This window comes from Sphaerodactylus townsendi, linkage group LG03 (assembly GCF_021028975.2).
Source record: "Sphaerodactylus townsendi isolate TG3544 linkage group LG03, MPM_Stown_v2.3, whole genome shotgun sequence".
Classification (NCBI taxonomy): Eukaryota; Metazoa; Chordata; class Lepidosauria; order Squamata; family Sphaerodactylidae; genus Sphaerodactylus; species Sphaerodactylus townsendi.
Genome location: NC_059427.1, coordinates 178,763,001 through 178,777,847, shown reverse-complemented (window position 1 = coordinate 178,777,847; position 14,847 = coordinate 178,763,001). Strand labels below are relative to the sequence as shown.

General features: G+C 43.1%; 1 protein-coding gene across 4 annotated transcripts in view; it reads right to left on the bottom strand.

Moving 5' to 3' along the window:
- The window catches only part of COL2A1 (collagen type II alpha 1 chain), a 139,841-nt gene that overhangs the window by 19,267 nt on the left and 105,727 nt on the right, over window positions 1-14,847 (bottom strand). For all 4 annotated transcript variants that reach the window (XM_048488108.1, XM_048488110.1, XM_048488109.1 and 1 more), the window contains 5 exons: window positions 13,358-13,411; window positions 12,511-12,672; window positions 12,299-12,406; window positions 10,316-10,423; window positions 4,475-4,528 (listed from right to left, as the gene is read on the bottom strand). In XM_048488108.1, coding sequence (XP_048344065.1) covers window positions 4,475-4,528; window positions 10,316-10,423; window positions 12,299-12,406; window positions 12,511-12,672; window positions 13,358-13,411 — 486 coding nt within the window. The remainder of the gene's footprint in view (window positions 1-4,474; window positions 4,529-10,315; window positions 10,424-12,298; window positions 12,407-12,510; window positions 12,673-13,357; window positions 13,412-14,847) is intronic.

Below are 14,847 nucleotides of genomic sequence, written 5' to 3'. Positions count from 1 at the left end.
GGGATGTTAAGAGCAAGGGCTGCTATACTGGGCACAGTGAACAAGCCGAATAGAAGGAAAGCCTGCTCTCGTTGAAACTGCAGCTGTTTCCTTATTGGAGCCTCTTAAGAAAAAGTGTGCCACTGAGTTGCAACTGACTCATGGGCACCGCAAGGTATTCTAGATTTGTTCTGCTTTAATAAATAGATTCTGTAGATTATTTGTAGGATGTAAATCTTCCTGTTCCCCCTGTTCCGGAACTATAAAATCTGAAGTACCAGACTGCTTACAAAAAAATAGGAGTAATGAATCAAGCTTCTCACAGATTTTATTCACAGTCTGAGCTAGCAAACATTTTTGGAAAGCCATAAATTCAGTGTTCTTGGAATGAATCTTTAGGGGGGCGGGGGGGGGGGATCTTGGGAATCTTTAGAAAAAACTATTTCCAATAACTTAGGTGTTGAAGAAAGACAATGTTTTAGTCTTATTAATCAATACTTGGATCAACTAATAGTGGAGCTTTATCTTTGGGGGGCAAAGGTAAATTATGATTTGAGCAGCTAGTGGAAGAGCAGCTATCTAGCCAATGGTCCATTCTACTTTGTTTTCTTTGGGGTGCTGAAAATTCTTCAAAGGGCAATTTCTTATCTTCCCCATAATAATCACCAGTTTAGTGTTCAATGTGTAACAAATCCTTGTCTCTACGAGGAATATAAACACACAAACACACACAAAGCCAATCTGTAAGAGCTCAAAGAATGCCCTTCTCAGCCAGCCAAGCCAGCTGTGTGTGTTCTAAGTGCCATCAAATCTTCTTATGACTCATGGTGACCCTGTAGATCAGGGGTCCCCAAACTACGGCCCGGGGGCCAAATGTGGCCCCTGAAGGCGTTTATCCGGCCCGCCAGGCATGGCGGCGATGGCTCCATTCATGTGCAGTGGGGGCTCGAGGGAGAGGAGGAACCGGCCCCAACGGCTGTTGATTGCAGTTACATGATGGCACCCCCAAATCTCCATGAATTTTCTGACCCAGAGTTGGAAACCTTACACGTGGCAACTCCTGCTCTGCCCTTCCCTCTCGGCTACTCCATGTGTTGCTCTCAGGCTTTCCTGTTCCGCCTCACTCCCATTGGCATCCAGCCAGGATGGCCGAATCGCTTCGCCCTGGCTGCTAGGGGAGGAAAGAAACCCAGGAAGATACCTGATCCTGGGTTAGATGGAATGCTTCATTGGGAAAGTTCTGCTTTTTTTTTTTAACAGGGGAAGGTATTCCACAGCCTCCCCAACAATATTTGGAGCCCACCCTGTACTTGACATATTTTGGTCACTGTTCTAAAAATAGACCATGACAGAAAGGCTGAAAGGTGAAATCAAACATTTTACAATCATTTGTGCATAGGAATTTGTTCATAGCTTTTTTTAGTCCGGCCCTCCAACAGTCTGAGGGACAGTGAACTGGCCCCCCGTTTAAAAAGTTTGGGGACCCCTGCTGTAGATCAATGTCCTCCAAAATGCCCTATCCTTAACAGCCTCACTCAGGTCTTGCAAACTGAGGATGTTGGATTTCTTTATAGAGACAATCCACCTCATGTTGGGTCTTCCAAAAGTAAATAAATAGATGAAACACAATATACAGCCTGCAACTGCAGAATAGAGAGAAAGGCTCTGTCTCTGCCCACACTTCAGCTGTTCCTTTCCCCAAACCAGGCTAATTAAGGCATGCTTGACATCTTATGAAATATCTTCACAAAAAGGAGCTCAAGTCTAGCAAAGCAGCCATCCTAGGACAGAACCAAACAAGTCCAAATCAGCTGGTCGAAGAGAATAAATTAAAGAAAATAATAATAAAAGGAGACGTGGCTCTTTGAGGAGCACAGGAAAATGCCACTGCCCAGATAAGCAAAACACAAAACAAAAAGAGCTGTAATAAATAGATAGATATTTATTATTACGGCCTTTTGGCCAGCCAATAGTTTAAAATCAGAGTACATGTGAATACATAGCACTCCACTTATACAAAAATATAATATAAATTAAAATCCATTATAAAATCTATTAATAAATAACATTAGGTTCAAGCATTATTACAGTCCTCATCACACAGTGCGGCTCTTTGTTTTAATAAGGAACTACGCTTGTTGTGCACCAGTATACAAAATTTAGCTACCTTCTGTGAGATGGCAGAAACACCATCTTCTAATAATATTCTTACAGAATTGTGTATCTGAGTTATCTATGAATGGATATACATGGACGAGTTAACAATGGTTGGATCAACAACTTCCTTTCACCTTCATGTAACTTCTGCACGTACAGTAAGATATGTGACATTGAGTCTACTTCCCCTGAGCCGCATTACCACAGGTTCTCCTGTGCCTTGGAATATTTTGGAATCGTCCCATCAGATTAGCTGGCGGGAAGGCATCGAGAAAGGCAGAGCTCCTAGAAAAAAAGCCCATCGGCTTCTTGCTGATGTTATTACAGATAGATAAGGTGCAGGCTGGGGAAAATACCTATCCATGATTTTAGTGGTTTATATAGAACAGGTAGCCGGGGAAAATCTGTTTGCATCTCAATGTCAGTAAGACGTTGGTGGACCATACCCATTGCTCTGCTACTTCCAATCTCCAAAAGTTGCATTGGATCAAGACCACACTGTCTAAGTTTTGATATAATCTTTTCTAGCCATCCAGGGTAGGGTGTTGCTGCCAATAATGAAGGCATTAATCCCTGGGGACAGGAAAGCACTTTAAGCCAGTATTTGATGGTTAATTTCCAAAAGATGGTCTCAACTTTGGCCATCCCTGCTTCTTGCCTTAAACTGTAATAAATAAAAAAAACCTAACCCAAACAAACAGAAACAGAGTGGAGAGTTTAACATCCTTTTCAGTCGGACAGGCAAGCTAAACTCCACTCTAAAGTAATAACAAGTAATAATTATCGGTAAATGGAGAAATAAAAAGCATAAAATATCGTCAGCAACTTTACCTACCAATTCCCCAACTGTTCCTTCCTCAAAACCAAAGCTAATTAAAGCACACACATATCTTATCAATTAAAGGTTGGGAAAACACCACAAAAACACCATCTTCACAAGAAGCAGCAGCTGTCCTGAGACCAAACAGTTCAAAATAGCTGGTCCGAATAAATAAAGAAAATAATAATCAAAAAAGGCACAACTCTTTGGAGTGCAGCAAAACTCCGCCACCCAGATAACTGGAAAACACAAGTCTCCTTTTGCTGCTGTGTTCCAGTAGTTAGTTTTGTTTTGGCTTTGTTTGATTTTGAGAGGCAGGAGGAGAATTTAAAGCACTTATATATGATCAAATAAATTATATAAAATAAAATAATCAAAAGGAAAAAAAGCTGTTTAGCAGTTCAGTGTAGTTAGTTCATAGCCTATTAACTAGGAGCTGCACCATTACAGAGAGAAAGAGTTATAACTGGTATCCTATCTCTTTGAATCCAGATCTTACATTTGATCTGGCAAATAATGGCCGTTTCCGCATGGCAGCGGAAACGGCTGGGTCGGCGCTTCTCGCGCCGACCCGAAGACGCTGGGACCGTCCGCACGGACGGTCCCGGGAAGAGGCGGGCAGCCGGGCGGCTCGCGGAGCGGCCCGGCGCCACTGCGATTTCAAAGCGAAATTGTCCCTGGAGCCTCCGGCGTGGCGCCGAGGCCTGGGGACACGCCCTGACCTCTCTTGCGCCTCGCTTTCGAGCTGGCGCCAGACGGCGGGGCGTGTCCCCAGGCCTCAACTTAACAGCAACGCCGGAGGCCCAGGGACAAGGTGAGTGCCAGTCAGGAGGCGCCGTGAAGCCGCTGCCGATTCGCTTCGGCAGCGGCTTCACGGGCGGCATGTATTCCAAAAAGAACGCTTCTTAGCGTTCTTGGAATGCACATGACTCGCCGGAGCCAACCAGAAGCCGGGCTGAAGGGGCGGCAGCGGCTGCGCTGCAATCTGCGCCGCCCGTCGCGGAATCGGCAGCCTGGAGACGGCGTTTTTACCGTCTCCAGGCCGTCATTTTCCGCCCGTGCGGAAACGGCCAATGTGTCTCCTTCTTTAGTAATCTGTCTTTTACAGTCAGCTCCACACATAAAATTGTTTTGGGTTCTTCTTTCCTTCAAGCTTCCTAAGGTTTTCTTTCCCATTTCTTCAAACCAAAGTTAAAATGCTATCATGCAAACAGCTGATCTTCCAATCTCACAAGGAGAACAAAGAACCATCAATTCCACTGGAAATTCTACTTTCCTCCCAATCAGTAAGAGCTACATGTTTTTATTCCCCTTGTTTTTCCTCAACTTCAGTCTATCAAACTGTATTTTTTAAAAAAATATCTCACCTGAATATAATAAACAATACTTGTCCAACAATATACTTGTCACCACATTCCTGCTTCTTTATATTCCGAATAACCTTAAATGCATCTCATTTTAACACCTATTTTTAACCCAGCCCTTTTAATCAGATATGACTTTGAGTCAGATACTTACCTTCACACCAGGAGATCCATCTCTGCCAGGAGGTCCATCTGAACCAGGGTTACCCTGAGAATGAGAAAAATGAAATGCAGTTATTCCATCTGAGCCACGAAAATGCTTTTTGAATAGTGACATAACAGAGCAGGCCAATTAGTAACAGTGATCCCAGAACAGTTACAACTCATATCCCCTATTCATTGGCTACCTAGAACATCAGGAGAGTCGGGTTGAATCAGTGGTCCGCCTAGTTCAGCATCCTATCTCACACACTGGCCAGCCAGCTACTCTGGAGGGCCAACAACAGGACATAGAATTCGAGGTCTTCCCCTGGTGTTGTCCCTTGGCATGTGTTCAGAGGTTTGTTGCCTTTGAACATGGAGGCTTCCTTCAGTCACCATGGCTAGCAGTCACTGATAGATCTCTCCTCCATCAGTCTGTCTAATCCATTTATAAAGTTGTCTACGCTTGAGGCCATCATCACATCCTCCGGTAGAAAATTCTACATTTTTAAAATACATACAAATTTTAATGAAATCAACAGCAAGTATGTTTATGCAGATAGTGTGACTTTTGACGGAAAGGAATTAAAAACCCTATGGAGAAAGTTGAGTCCATTCAACAGAAGAGTCAAACAAAGGAGGGAATCTTCTTCAACAGTCTTGGGGCATGTATCAAATATGTTCTCTAAAGGGAAAAAAACCATGTATCAAACACGTTCTCTATGGGGGAAAGAAACCTGAACATCTACCATAGTTTTGGTCCAAATTGTAGTTTTCCAGTTTTCTGATGGGAGTGGTCAAATAGCATTCTTCTTTGAGTTTCTTTTCTTTAAAAAAATGTGCCAGGTATCTTCTATGTTTATTCACATATTCAAAACGCTTCTGCCTTAAAAATCTTAATTTCTTTTATAACCTCCATTTTAAGCGTATCTAGTTGATTTATTAATTGCTTGATCTCTGTTAAAATTACTTCCTTACTTTTATGTTGTTCCTCCAGCATTTGATGAACTATTTCCTTAGTTTGCTCCAGTTTTTCTTTCTTTTTTTCCAAAGCTATGATTACTAAGGCCGTTTCCGCATGACAGCGGAAACGGCTGGGTCGGCGCTTCGCCGTAACCCGAAGACGCTTTCTTTCGGGGACCGGGGGTCTCGCGCACGGACGGTCCTTGGGAAGAGGGCGGGCAGCCGGGCGCTTCGCGGAGCGCCAGTGCCATGCGACGATTTACTGAAAGAAATTGACCCTGAAAGGCCTCCGGCGTTACGTCGCCGAAAGGAGCCTGGGGACACGCCCAGCCCTGCTGCCGCCTGCTCGAAAGCGGGCGCAGGGCGGGGGGCGGGTCCCCAGGCTCAGCGACGCGCCGAGGCCCAGGGCTGGAAACAAGGTGAGTGCTAATCGGAGGCGCCATGGAGCGAGCTGCTGCCGTTCGCCGCAGCGAGCTTCACGGGCGGCGTATTCCCCAAAAAAGAACGCTTCTTAGCTGCTCTTCGAATATCGCCGGCTGCAGGTTACAAGCCAAGCGGCCAGCTGGGCGGTCGCTGGCGCTGCCAGCCTCTTTGCTTGCGCTCCGATCGCGAATGGCAGCCTGGAGACGGCGTTTTTACCGTCTCCAGGCCGTCATTTTCCGCCCGTGCGGAAACGGCCTAAGTTTCCTCTCACATAAACCTTGCTGGTTTCCCAAAATGTTGTGGTGGGGATATTGGCTATGTTGTTTAGTCTGAAAAATTCTTCTATATCTTATCTATAATTCTTTACTTTGTACCGTCTTTTAATAAAAAATTATCATTTAATCTTCATCATCCCGTTCCAGCACTCTTTTGTTGCCAAGTTACTACTAACAGATTATGATCTGCAAAGAGCTTTGATTGTATCTTTACACCAGGGGTCTTCGAGCTACCAGCCCTCGGATGTTCATGAACTACAATTCCATAGATTCTACCACTTAGCCACCATGCTTGCGAGGGCCTTGATGGGAATTATGAACCTAATGAACATCGGAAGACCGCGGTTTAGGGCCCTGCTTCTCTAGATTGATAACAAAGGTTTTTGATACCTAATACATATCAATTGAATATTTGGTGTCTATCAGGAAAGAAAGTATAGCCTCCAGCATTCAGTTTTTTGAACCTTCAAGACTTTTCTAATTGTAAGAATTCCATGAAATGAAACACATTTTGGGGGAAGGTTTTAATTTTTTTTAGATTTATCATTTTGTGGATCTATTACCACAATTATTATTTCCTTCCTGAAAATCTAATACAGATTGGAAAAAGTTTTCATAAATTTTTCTCTTGCACTGTTTGGACCATATAGTGTTACTAAGTCCTTCTTTCTGGGAATCTGATTTGTAAAAAATATGTATCTTCTTTCAGAGTCTCTTAATTCTTCTGAGACCTTTATTTGTGAATTGTTTATATAGAACACAACTCCTTTTTTGTTGTTGTTCATAGATGCCGCATACATTTTAAACAACTTCTTGTTATTTAACAAGCATTCATGCTTTTTTAATGTAAGTTTCTTGCATACATAATATATCTGCAGTTTGGTTTTTTATTAAACTGAATGTTTGCTTTAAAGGAGAATTTAGACCATAATATTTATTTGTATAGTCTTCATTTTGTAAATTTTATTCTAATGCTGAGCTTGTGCTAGTTTATCCTTTATCTGGTACTCCTTCATTTCCCCATTCCTCACCAGTTTCTTACTTTCAGAGAATTTTCTGTTGATCTAACAGATTTTCTTTCAAATTCTCTTTCAGATTCTTTGAATATATTATCAGTTGATGATTCTTCTTCCAGTTGTTTAGCTTGTTCCATTGCAATAATTAATATTTTGCCCTTTTGTAGTGCCACTTCTATAGCAAATGGGTCTCTCCAACAATATTTTATTCCTTTCCTTTGTAGAATTTGTCTTAAGAAATACTAGTATTTCCTTTTTCTCAACAAACAGGTAGGCAAGCCTTGAAACATCTGTACTTCTTTCCCTGATTCTCTTGTTGTTTATTCAATATAGCATTTCTTGTTTTCTTATGCATAAACCTGACCAGTATATCTTATGGCAATTTATTCTTAAATGCGAAACTTGAATTTATTCTAAACATCTAGACAATATCTGGACAGTCTCCTTGAATCTTCGGGCAGACTTTGTAGTATCTTGTAAAAATTGTCTTCTAAATTTGTTTCACCAAAATTTTCTGAAATTCCTCTAAATCGTACATTATTGCCTCTGCACTGCACTTCCAATGTTTCAATCCTTCGTTTCACCCTTTGCATCAAAAAGTCTTCGCAATCTAAATGCAGTTCAGTTTCTTTCTGCCTTTCTTTGTTTCTTCCAATTTCATGTGTGTTTTCTTGTATTCTTTTTTTATTTTGACAGGCTTGCCAATATCTCTTGTTTCATGCTCTGAACTTCTTTTTATCGGCCCTTTCCGCACGGGCCAAAAACGACGGCCTGGGGGCGGTAAAAACGCCGCCCCCAGGCCACCGTTCGCACAGGTGGCGCTGCTACAACGCAGCAGCGCCAACCTGACTGCGCTCCCCCTCCCCCAGGGCGGTGTCAGGCCGCCCTAAAAAACAACCCTTTAAAGGGTTGTTTTTGAGGGGAAAGCGTGTTCCCGGCGGCGCGGTGCGAACAGCACCGCCGGGAACACGCTGTTTCCCCTCCCTGTCCCACTCACCGTGTCCCCGTCGTCGGCCTGCTGGCCGTCGCAGCCCCACCCACGCTGTCCTCCGACCCCGTGCGGAGCCGCCTGCCGCCTGCCGCCTCTCTGGAGGCCGCCCGCATGCTTGCATGCGAACGGCCTCCGCCTCCATGCCGGCGAGAATTCTGCCGGCGTGGAGGCGCCTCCACGGCCGTGCGGAAACGGCCATCCCTTCTTGCTTGTTTAACTTTTCCTTGAGTTTTTTCTTCTGATTGCTTAATTTGATTTGTAACAATCTGAATTTGCTGTATTAATATTTTTGAAAGCCTGTCTGATATCTTTGTAACATCCTGTTCATCCTCAATTCCTTTCCTTATCTTTTCGATGTGCCCCTAATAATACTATTTTTGTATCCTTTCTTCTATGCTTAAATCTATATATATAAAAATCTATCAGTGCGTTTTTCTGCTGACAGGTAATCTCCCAAATTACTGGACCGATTGCTTTGAAATTTTCACACAACGTCACATTCACGTGCGGCCGGGTTTCCATACTGTTTCCATACCTCCTGTTGTGTACATGTCACAACTGTGCCTGTTATTGTGTACATGCCACACCTGTGACAGTTGGAACCACTGTTCTGTTCCGCAACAGCGCCATCTGCTGGCTGTCAAAGCAACACCCTCTGATACAAGGAAAACAACCATGCCTTCCTTGAAAACCGCTGCCATCTGGAGTAAAACGGATGGGGCCCACCATCTGGACATGGCCCACCCACCCTAGCGGAGGAAGGGGAAGGTGAGGGAGGGTCTGGGGGTTTGCTGGACCAAATGCTCTGAAATTTGAACACAACGTAGCTCATGCCTCTCAGCGTGTTTTCAGCTACGTATTTCGCCTGCAAGGGAAGAGAGTGAAAGAGACAGCTCCAGCCACCTGGACATGGCCCACCCACCCTAGCAGAGGATGGGAAACTTTAGGGAGGGACGGGGTGGGTTGCCATGCAAGGGAACGGGAGAGAGGGAGGGGAGCAAGGGGCCCCTTGCCCCTCCCCTCCCTTGCAAGCATTGTGCAATGACACATGTTCGAACCATTTGCTTCCCCTTTTCTTTCTTTTCCACTTCACCAGACTTAGCCACAGAAATGCGTGGCCGGGCCCGCTAGTATTTTATACAATCTTTCTATAAGCTATTCCATAGACTAACAGTTCAATTCAGAGCTGAGGCGGACAGGGACAGCACTGCTTGAGCGCCACTGTGCCCACTTCACAGGGCTTTCCCACGATGTGTGCAGCCCAAAACAGTGTAACAAAAAAACCCTCCAACTCCCGCATAGTGGAGAATATAGATATGCCACGAAAATCACAGCATATCTCTGCCAGTAGCTCCGCTGGCATGTGCGGGCTAAGAGATGTCTGGAGGCCAACTAAGATTGACCCCACTTCTGCGAAAGCCCCCAGAACTCAAGCGTAGCTGGGGGCAGCATGCAAATGCAAGGCCAGGTGTCATGATCGGGCGTCACAGGGCGCCACAGTGATCAGACACCGGCGGATTTGCCCCTCCGTGGCACAAGTGCCCTAGAGAGGGCATTAATGCTGGCAGAAGCCTGTGCCACATCCAGAGGATGATTTGGCCCCCCTCCTCTGGATTGTGCTGGCCATATTCAACAATATTCAAAACTGTCTAACACCATCATTTTTCATCTGTTCCACATATAATCATTCAATGAATCAATCAAAATTTATAATCAAAACTTTTAAACAGTGTTTTCACGTAAGGAGTTCAAACAGTTCTGCCAACTATCAACTTAATTTCTGCTCAAGTTGTAAAAATTCAAAATAAAAAATTATAAAGGAAAAATAGGAAAAGGAAAAATATATTGTTTAAATAAAAAATCTAATAAAAGAAAATATATATGAATTAAAATAATAAATACTGATATTATTTTCCAAAATCCAAACTAATTAACTGAACTTTAAAAGTCTCTGAGAAGTGAGTTTTTCCTCCCTTTACCCCATTTCTAGAGGAAGATATAGATTCAGTTTTTTTATTGTACTTTCCCTTCTATATATCGCTAGGAATCAGTTGTAAATTCTTTGTTTCTTTGCTTTCATTTGCTTGGAAAACTAGCAGGTTAGCGATTCGTTGAGCACATTTGTAAATCTCAAATCTTTCTTGGCAAGTTTTTTGTCCACATGAGAAATTGTCTATGCTGCTCACCTCTCGTCCAGGTTCACCAGAGGGACCAGTCAGACCAGGTGGGCCAACCGGGCCAGGTGGGCCTCGGTCACCAGGCCCTCCAGAAGAACCTTGTTTGCCAGGCTCACCCTGAAAAGAAACGGAGACAAACACAACTAGGTTCAGAGGCAGATTTTTATACTTGAGGCAGAAATGTGTGTGTGTGTGGGGGGTGGGCGGGGTAGACAGACGGCTAGGTCCAGTGAGAATGTATCGACTATGAAAGTTTATCTTAAATCCTATGCCCTTAAAAGGGAAACTAGTCATGTTCTCTCCAAGTGTAAAAGAAACCTTTCCAACATTATTTGGTTTAAAAATAGCTTTAATTAACAATCCCCATATGTATCATGTAGGATACTGTGATATAGGCCTATACACCCAGTGTTAGACAAAAGAAAGGGAGTTTTCTTATACTACTGGAGTTGGTCTGATAATTCAGTGAGTCTAGTGCTGTCAATTCTGACTGCCAGTAACTTTTCAGATTCCCATGCAAATGTATTTTAAGTCTGAATTCCTTTAGCTGCTGTCAGGAACTGAACCTCAGCTTTTTCATGTTTGCAAAGCACATGATCTATCACTAAGTGAAGGTGCCCCAAATAAATATCTCAACGTTGAAGCCTACTGAGATAAAGTTTACCCTTTAAAGAAGACCCTCTCTCTTTTGTGGGTATGAAATTATTTGATGTATACTACTGGGATCAGTTTGTGCTCAGTCTATATCACAGCAAAATCTGATTTATACATTTGGCCCCAATATATCATACAAGGATGCTTTTTAAACATATAACTCTCCATGATCCCCAAGGGAGAAAAGCCTGTGTGGAAGGACTGTACCACTTCATGTTTTCATATGAGAATTGGTCATTTCTCTCTGCTGGCCTTTTACCATTTTGTAACAGGACCATACTCGCCAAAACGTTTCCATTTTCATACTTATCAATCTCAATTATGACAAACTGAGCAATATCATAAAATTATGTTAATTTGCAGAAAGAAATTGGACACCTTTCTTACGGAACGTCTGTGTTTCAGAATAAGTTATTTAAAGAGACAAATCCACAAGAGCTTGAATGTATGGAAGAAGTAAATGAGGGCTTATACTACTAAAAGTTCCCTTCAGCTGAAAGAAGGCCAGGTTACAAGCTCCTCAAATACTTGAGTATTGGCCTTTCTCCTGGAGCTTTAAACACAAGAGTAACAGTAACAAGCCTTTATTGGCATAAAATAAACATACACCCTGAAACAAGCATTACAAAACCTACCTTACCACCCATTGCTCTGCAGTCATAGACACTGGTACTAAAATATATACATGGTCCTTCTGTAACTATAAAACATTATTTCAGCTAAGTTGACTCACTTAAACGTCATTGGATACTGATAGAAGCTAGAAAAATTACTGCTGGCTATATGTGGTCATAATACACCCAGACATTCTGATTGGTATTCATCTAGACTTACGTCTATTATCGTTAGCAGAAATTTTGCTACATTCTCGCACACTGTGGGATCCATGTTGTTCAAAAGCATAGGTATCTTAAGAGCATCGGTTAGAATTTATTTATACAGAAATGGGATAAGTGCAGATTAGCTGACATTCTGATTTTTTACCAAAACCTTACACAATGAAGAGGGTATGATCGAGTGTCTCCACCTGACCCATGTTGCATGGACATAGCCTCCTCTGTTTATCAATTTGTTGATATCTGCCATAGAGCATCATAGAAGGCATTAGATTGAATCTGGCCAGCGTTAAAGCTCTTCTTAATTTAGGGTTGGTGATCCAATGTAAATAGTTGGCCATGTAAACACAAGAGTAAAAAAACTTAACATTGCCTCCTGCAGAGGCAAACAAACCCTTCAGACATTGAAAAGTGAGCTAATCCTTTGGTGAAAACTGAAATTTTGATGCCTTTCAACATGCCGCAACTCAACATTTCTCCAACTCAAACTCCTCAAACTTACAGAAGGACCAGGTAGACCAGGGAATCCTCTCTCGCCACGCTGACCAGGGAGACCAACAATACCTCTCTGCCCTGCCAAACCTTGAGGACCAGAGGGACCATCAGCACCCTGCAGGAAGGAAAGAAAGACAGAGATGGCAGGTAATTTCCAGAAGCAGCAAGACCACGAGCTCAGATCAGTGGCAAATGGAACAGAACAAGGCAAATACACACAGGGGGGCCATCTTCTCCGGATTCTCCCTTCTCGCCTGGGGGACCAGCAGGGCCTTGGAGACCAGGATCACCAGCACGCCCAGGTGGGCCTCCATCGCCACGAGCACCCTTGGGACCATCTTTACCAGCAGAACCTGGAGGGCCTGGGGCGCCAGGATTGCCCTAGGAAGCAAAAACAAGGACAAAATGAGGTAAAAGTGCACTACTTGATCTAGCCTGATTTGAAGAACTAAACAACATACATGGGGGAGGGGGCAACCTCTTTTCAGGGCAACTAGAAGAGAAGAGGAAGAAGAGTTTGGATTTATATCCCACCTTTCTCTTCTGTGAGGAGACTCAAGGTGGCTTACAAGCTCCTTTCTCTTCCTCTCCCCATAACAGACACCTTGTCAGGTAGGTGGAACTGGGAGAGCTCTGAAGAATTGTGACTACCCCAAGATCTCCCAGCAGGAATGTAGGAGTGTGGAAACACATCTGGTTTACCAGATAAGCCTCTGATACTCAGGTGGAAGAGTGGGGAATCAAACCTGGTTCTCCAGATTAGAATCCACCTGCTCTTAACCACTACACCATGCTGGCTCTATTGAACTAGTGACTCCTTATTTAATTTCTGTACATCTGAGATTCCCCCCCACCCCCCAAATTATTTTCAGTTCTAATCCTACTGCCAACAAGTAGATGTAATTCCTTCCTGTTTTTTGTTTCACAGGCACTCCAAATGTGCATCAGGACTTTGGCTGGCAGGTTGATAAAGAAGCTGAAGCTAAGAAAAAACACATCCACTGAATACCTCTTCCCAGCTTGCCGGCAACCCAAACAAATCCATGCCTGATAATCAAGAACTTACGTTGGGGCCCGGGGGTCCAACTCGTCCTGCTGCACCAGGGAATCCAGTGGCACCCTGTGAAGAAAAAGGGAGAGAGCTTTACGAACACAGGTTTTAGAGAAGGTCCCATCTGACTATTAGACAACGGCAAGTGGCAGAGATATTGTACAACCATCCTCTTGTTCTCAAACATGCTGCAGGCTAACAAAGCCCTCAAAAGACACTTGTTGAAACTTCAGCCTGTAAGGAAAGAAGCCTCTTTGTGCTCCACAGGACCTGCTGAAATCAAGCCAAGGACAGAAGGAATGAGGTGTCCTTGCTATTTCTCCCCAGCCTTTTTCGAGTGCCTGAACGGTACAAGGTGCCTGACCAGAGGAAAAGTGTATCTATTCTTTGAGTACAAAATTATTTGAGAGCGTTATAATTTGAGCTACAAGTGAATAATAATCTATTTTGTTGTTTGACATGAGCTGGATATCATGCAAAAGATATTTTTTGAAATAATTAAAACATTTTTTTTTTATTAACACGCTTCTCTAACTTTCAGTATTGGGCCTAATTGAAGGGTTTCCGAGACCAAACCTACCGGAGTTTGGTTAGCCTCAGCCAAAATATACCTAAACCAAAATATGATTAATGATTTGATGACTGACAAATGTGCTTGTTTCATTGTTTAAATGATTAAAAAAAGACTGCCCAAGCCAAAATATGGTTGTTGACTGGGGGTCTACTTATGGGTTTTATCGCCATCTTTTACTGTTTTACTGTTTAAAGCCTTATATGATGTGGTGTTGTTCACACTGGCTTTATTGTATTGTTTTAATTGTTTTTATACTGATGTTTGCCGCCCTGAGCCCTATTGGGAAGGGCGGGATACAAGTCTACAAATAAATGAATGAATAAATGGACAAAAGTGACTATTAAGATTTCTTTGAGACAAATAAATGAATGAATAAATGGACAAAAGTGACTATTAAGATTTCTTTGTATTATAAACATCGTACGTTTGATCGATTCATTTTGGTGAATGATAAGAGAAGCATTTCTGCATGTACATTATATTATAAAGATTTGAAAATCATCACTGTCTTAGGACAAGTGAATTAGCCTTTTGGGTGCACAAGTGGATTGACTGTACCCATACTCTAAGCTATGGCTGGATATAAAAGCCAGAACTCTCAAGGTTGTTTAACAGCATCTGGCAAAAGAAGAGTTTGGATTTATACTCTTGTCTTTCTCCTAAAAGTGACTTACAAAATTGTTCTTTCTCTCCCCACAACAGACTCCTTGTGAGGCAGGTGGGACTGAGAGAGTTCTGAGAGAACTGTGACTAGCCCAGGTCACCCAGCAGGTTCACCTGATAAGAGTCTGCCGTTATTGTGGAGGAGTGGAAAATCAAACCCGGCTCTCCAGGTTAGAGTCCACCTGCTCTAAACCACTCCCCTGTGCTGGCAGTTAGGCCACATACAGGCTAGATGCTAAATGCTAGAAACTCTTTTCATACATGCAAT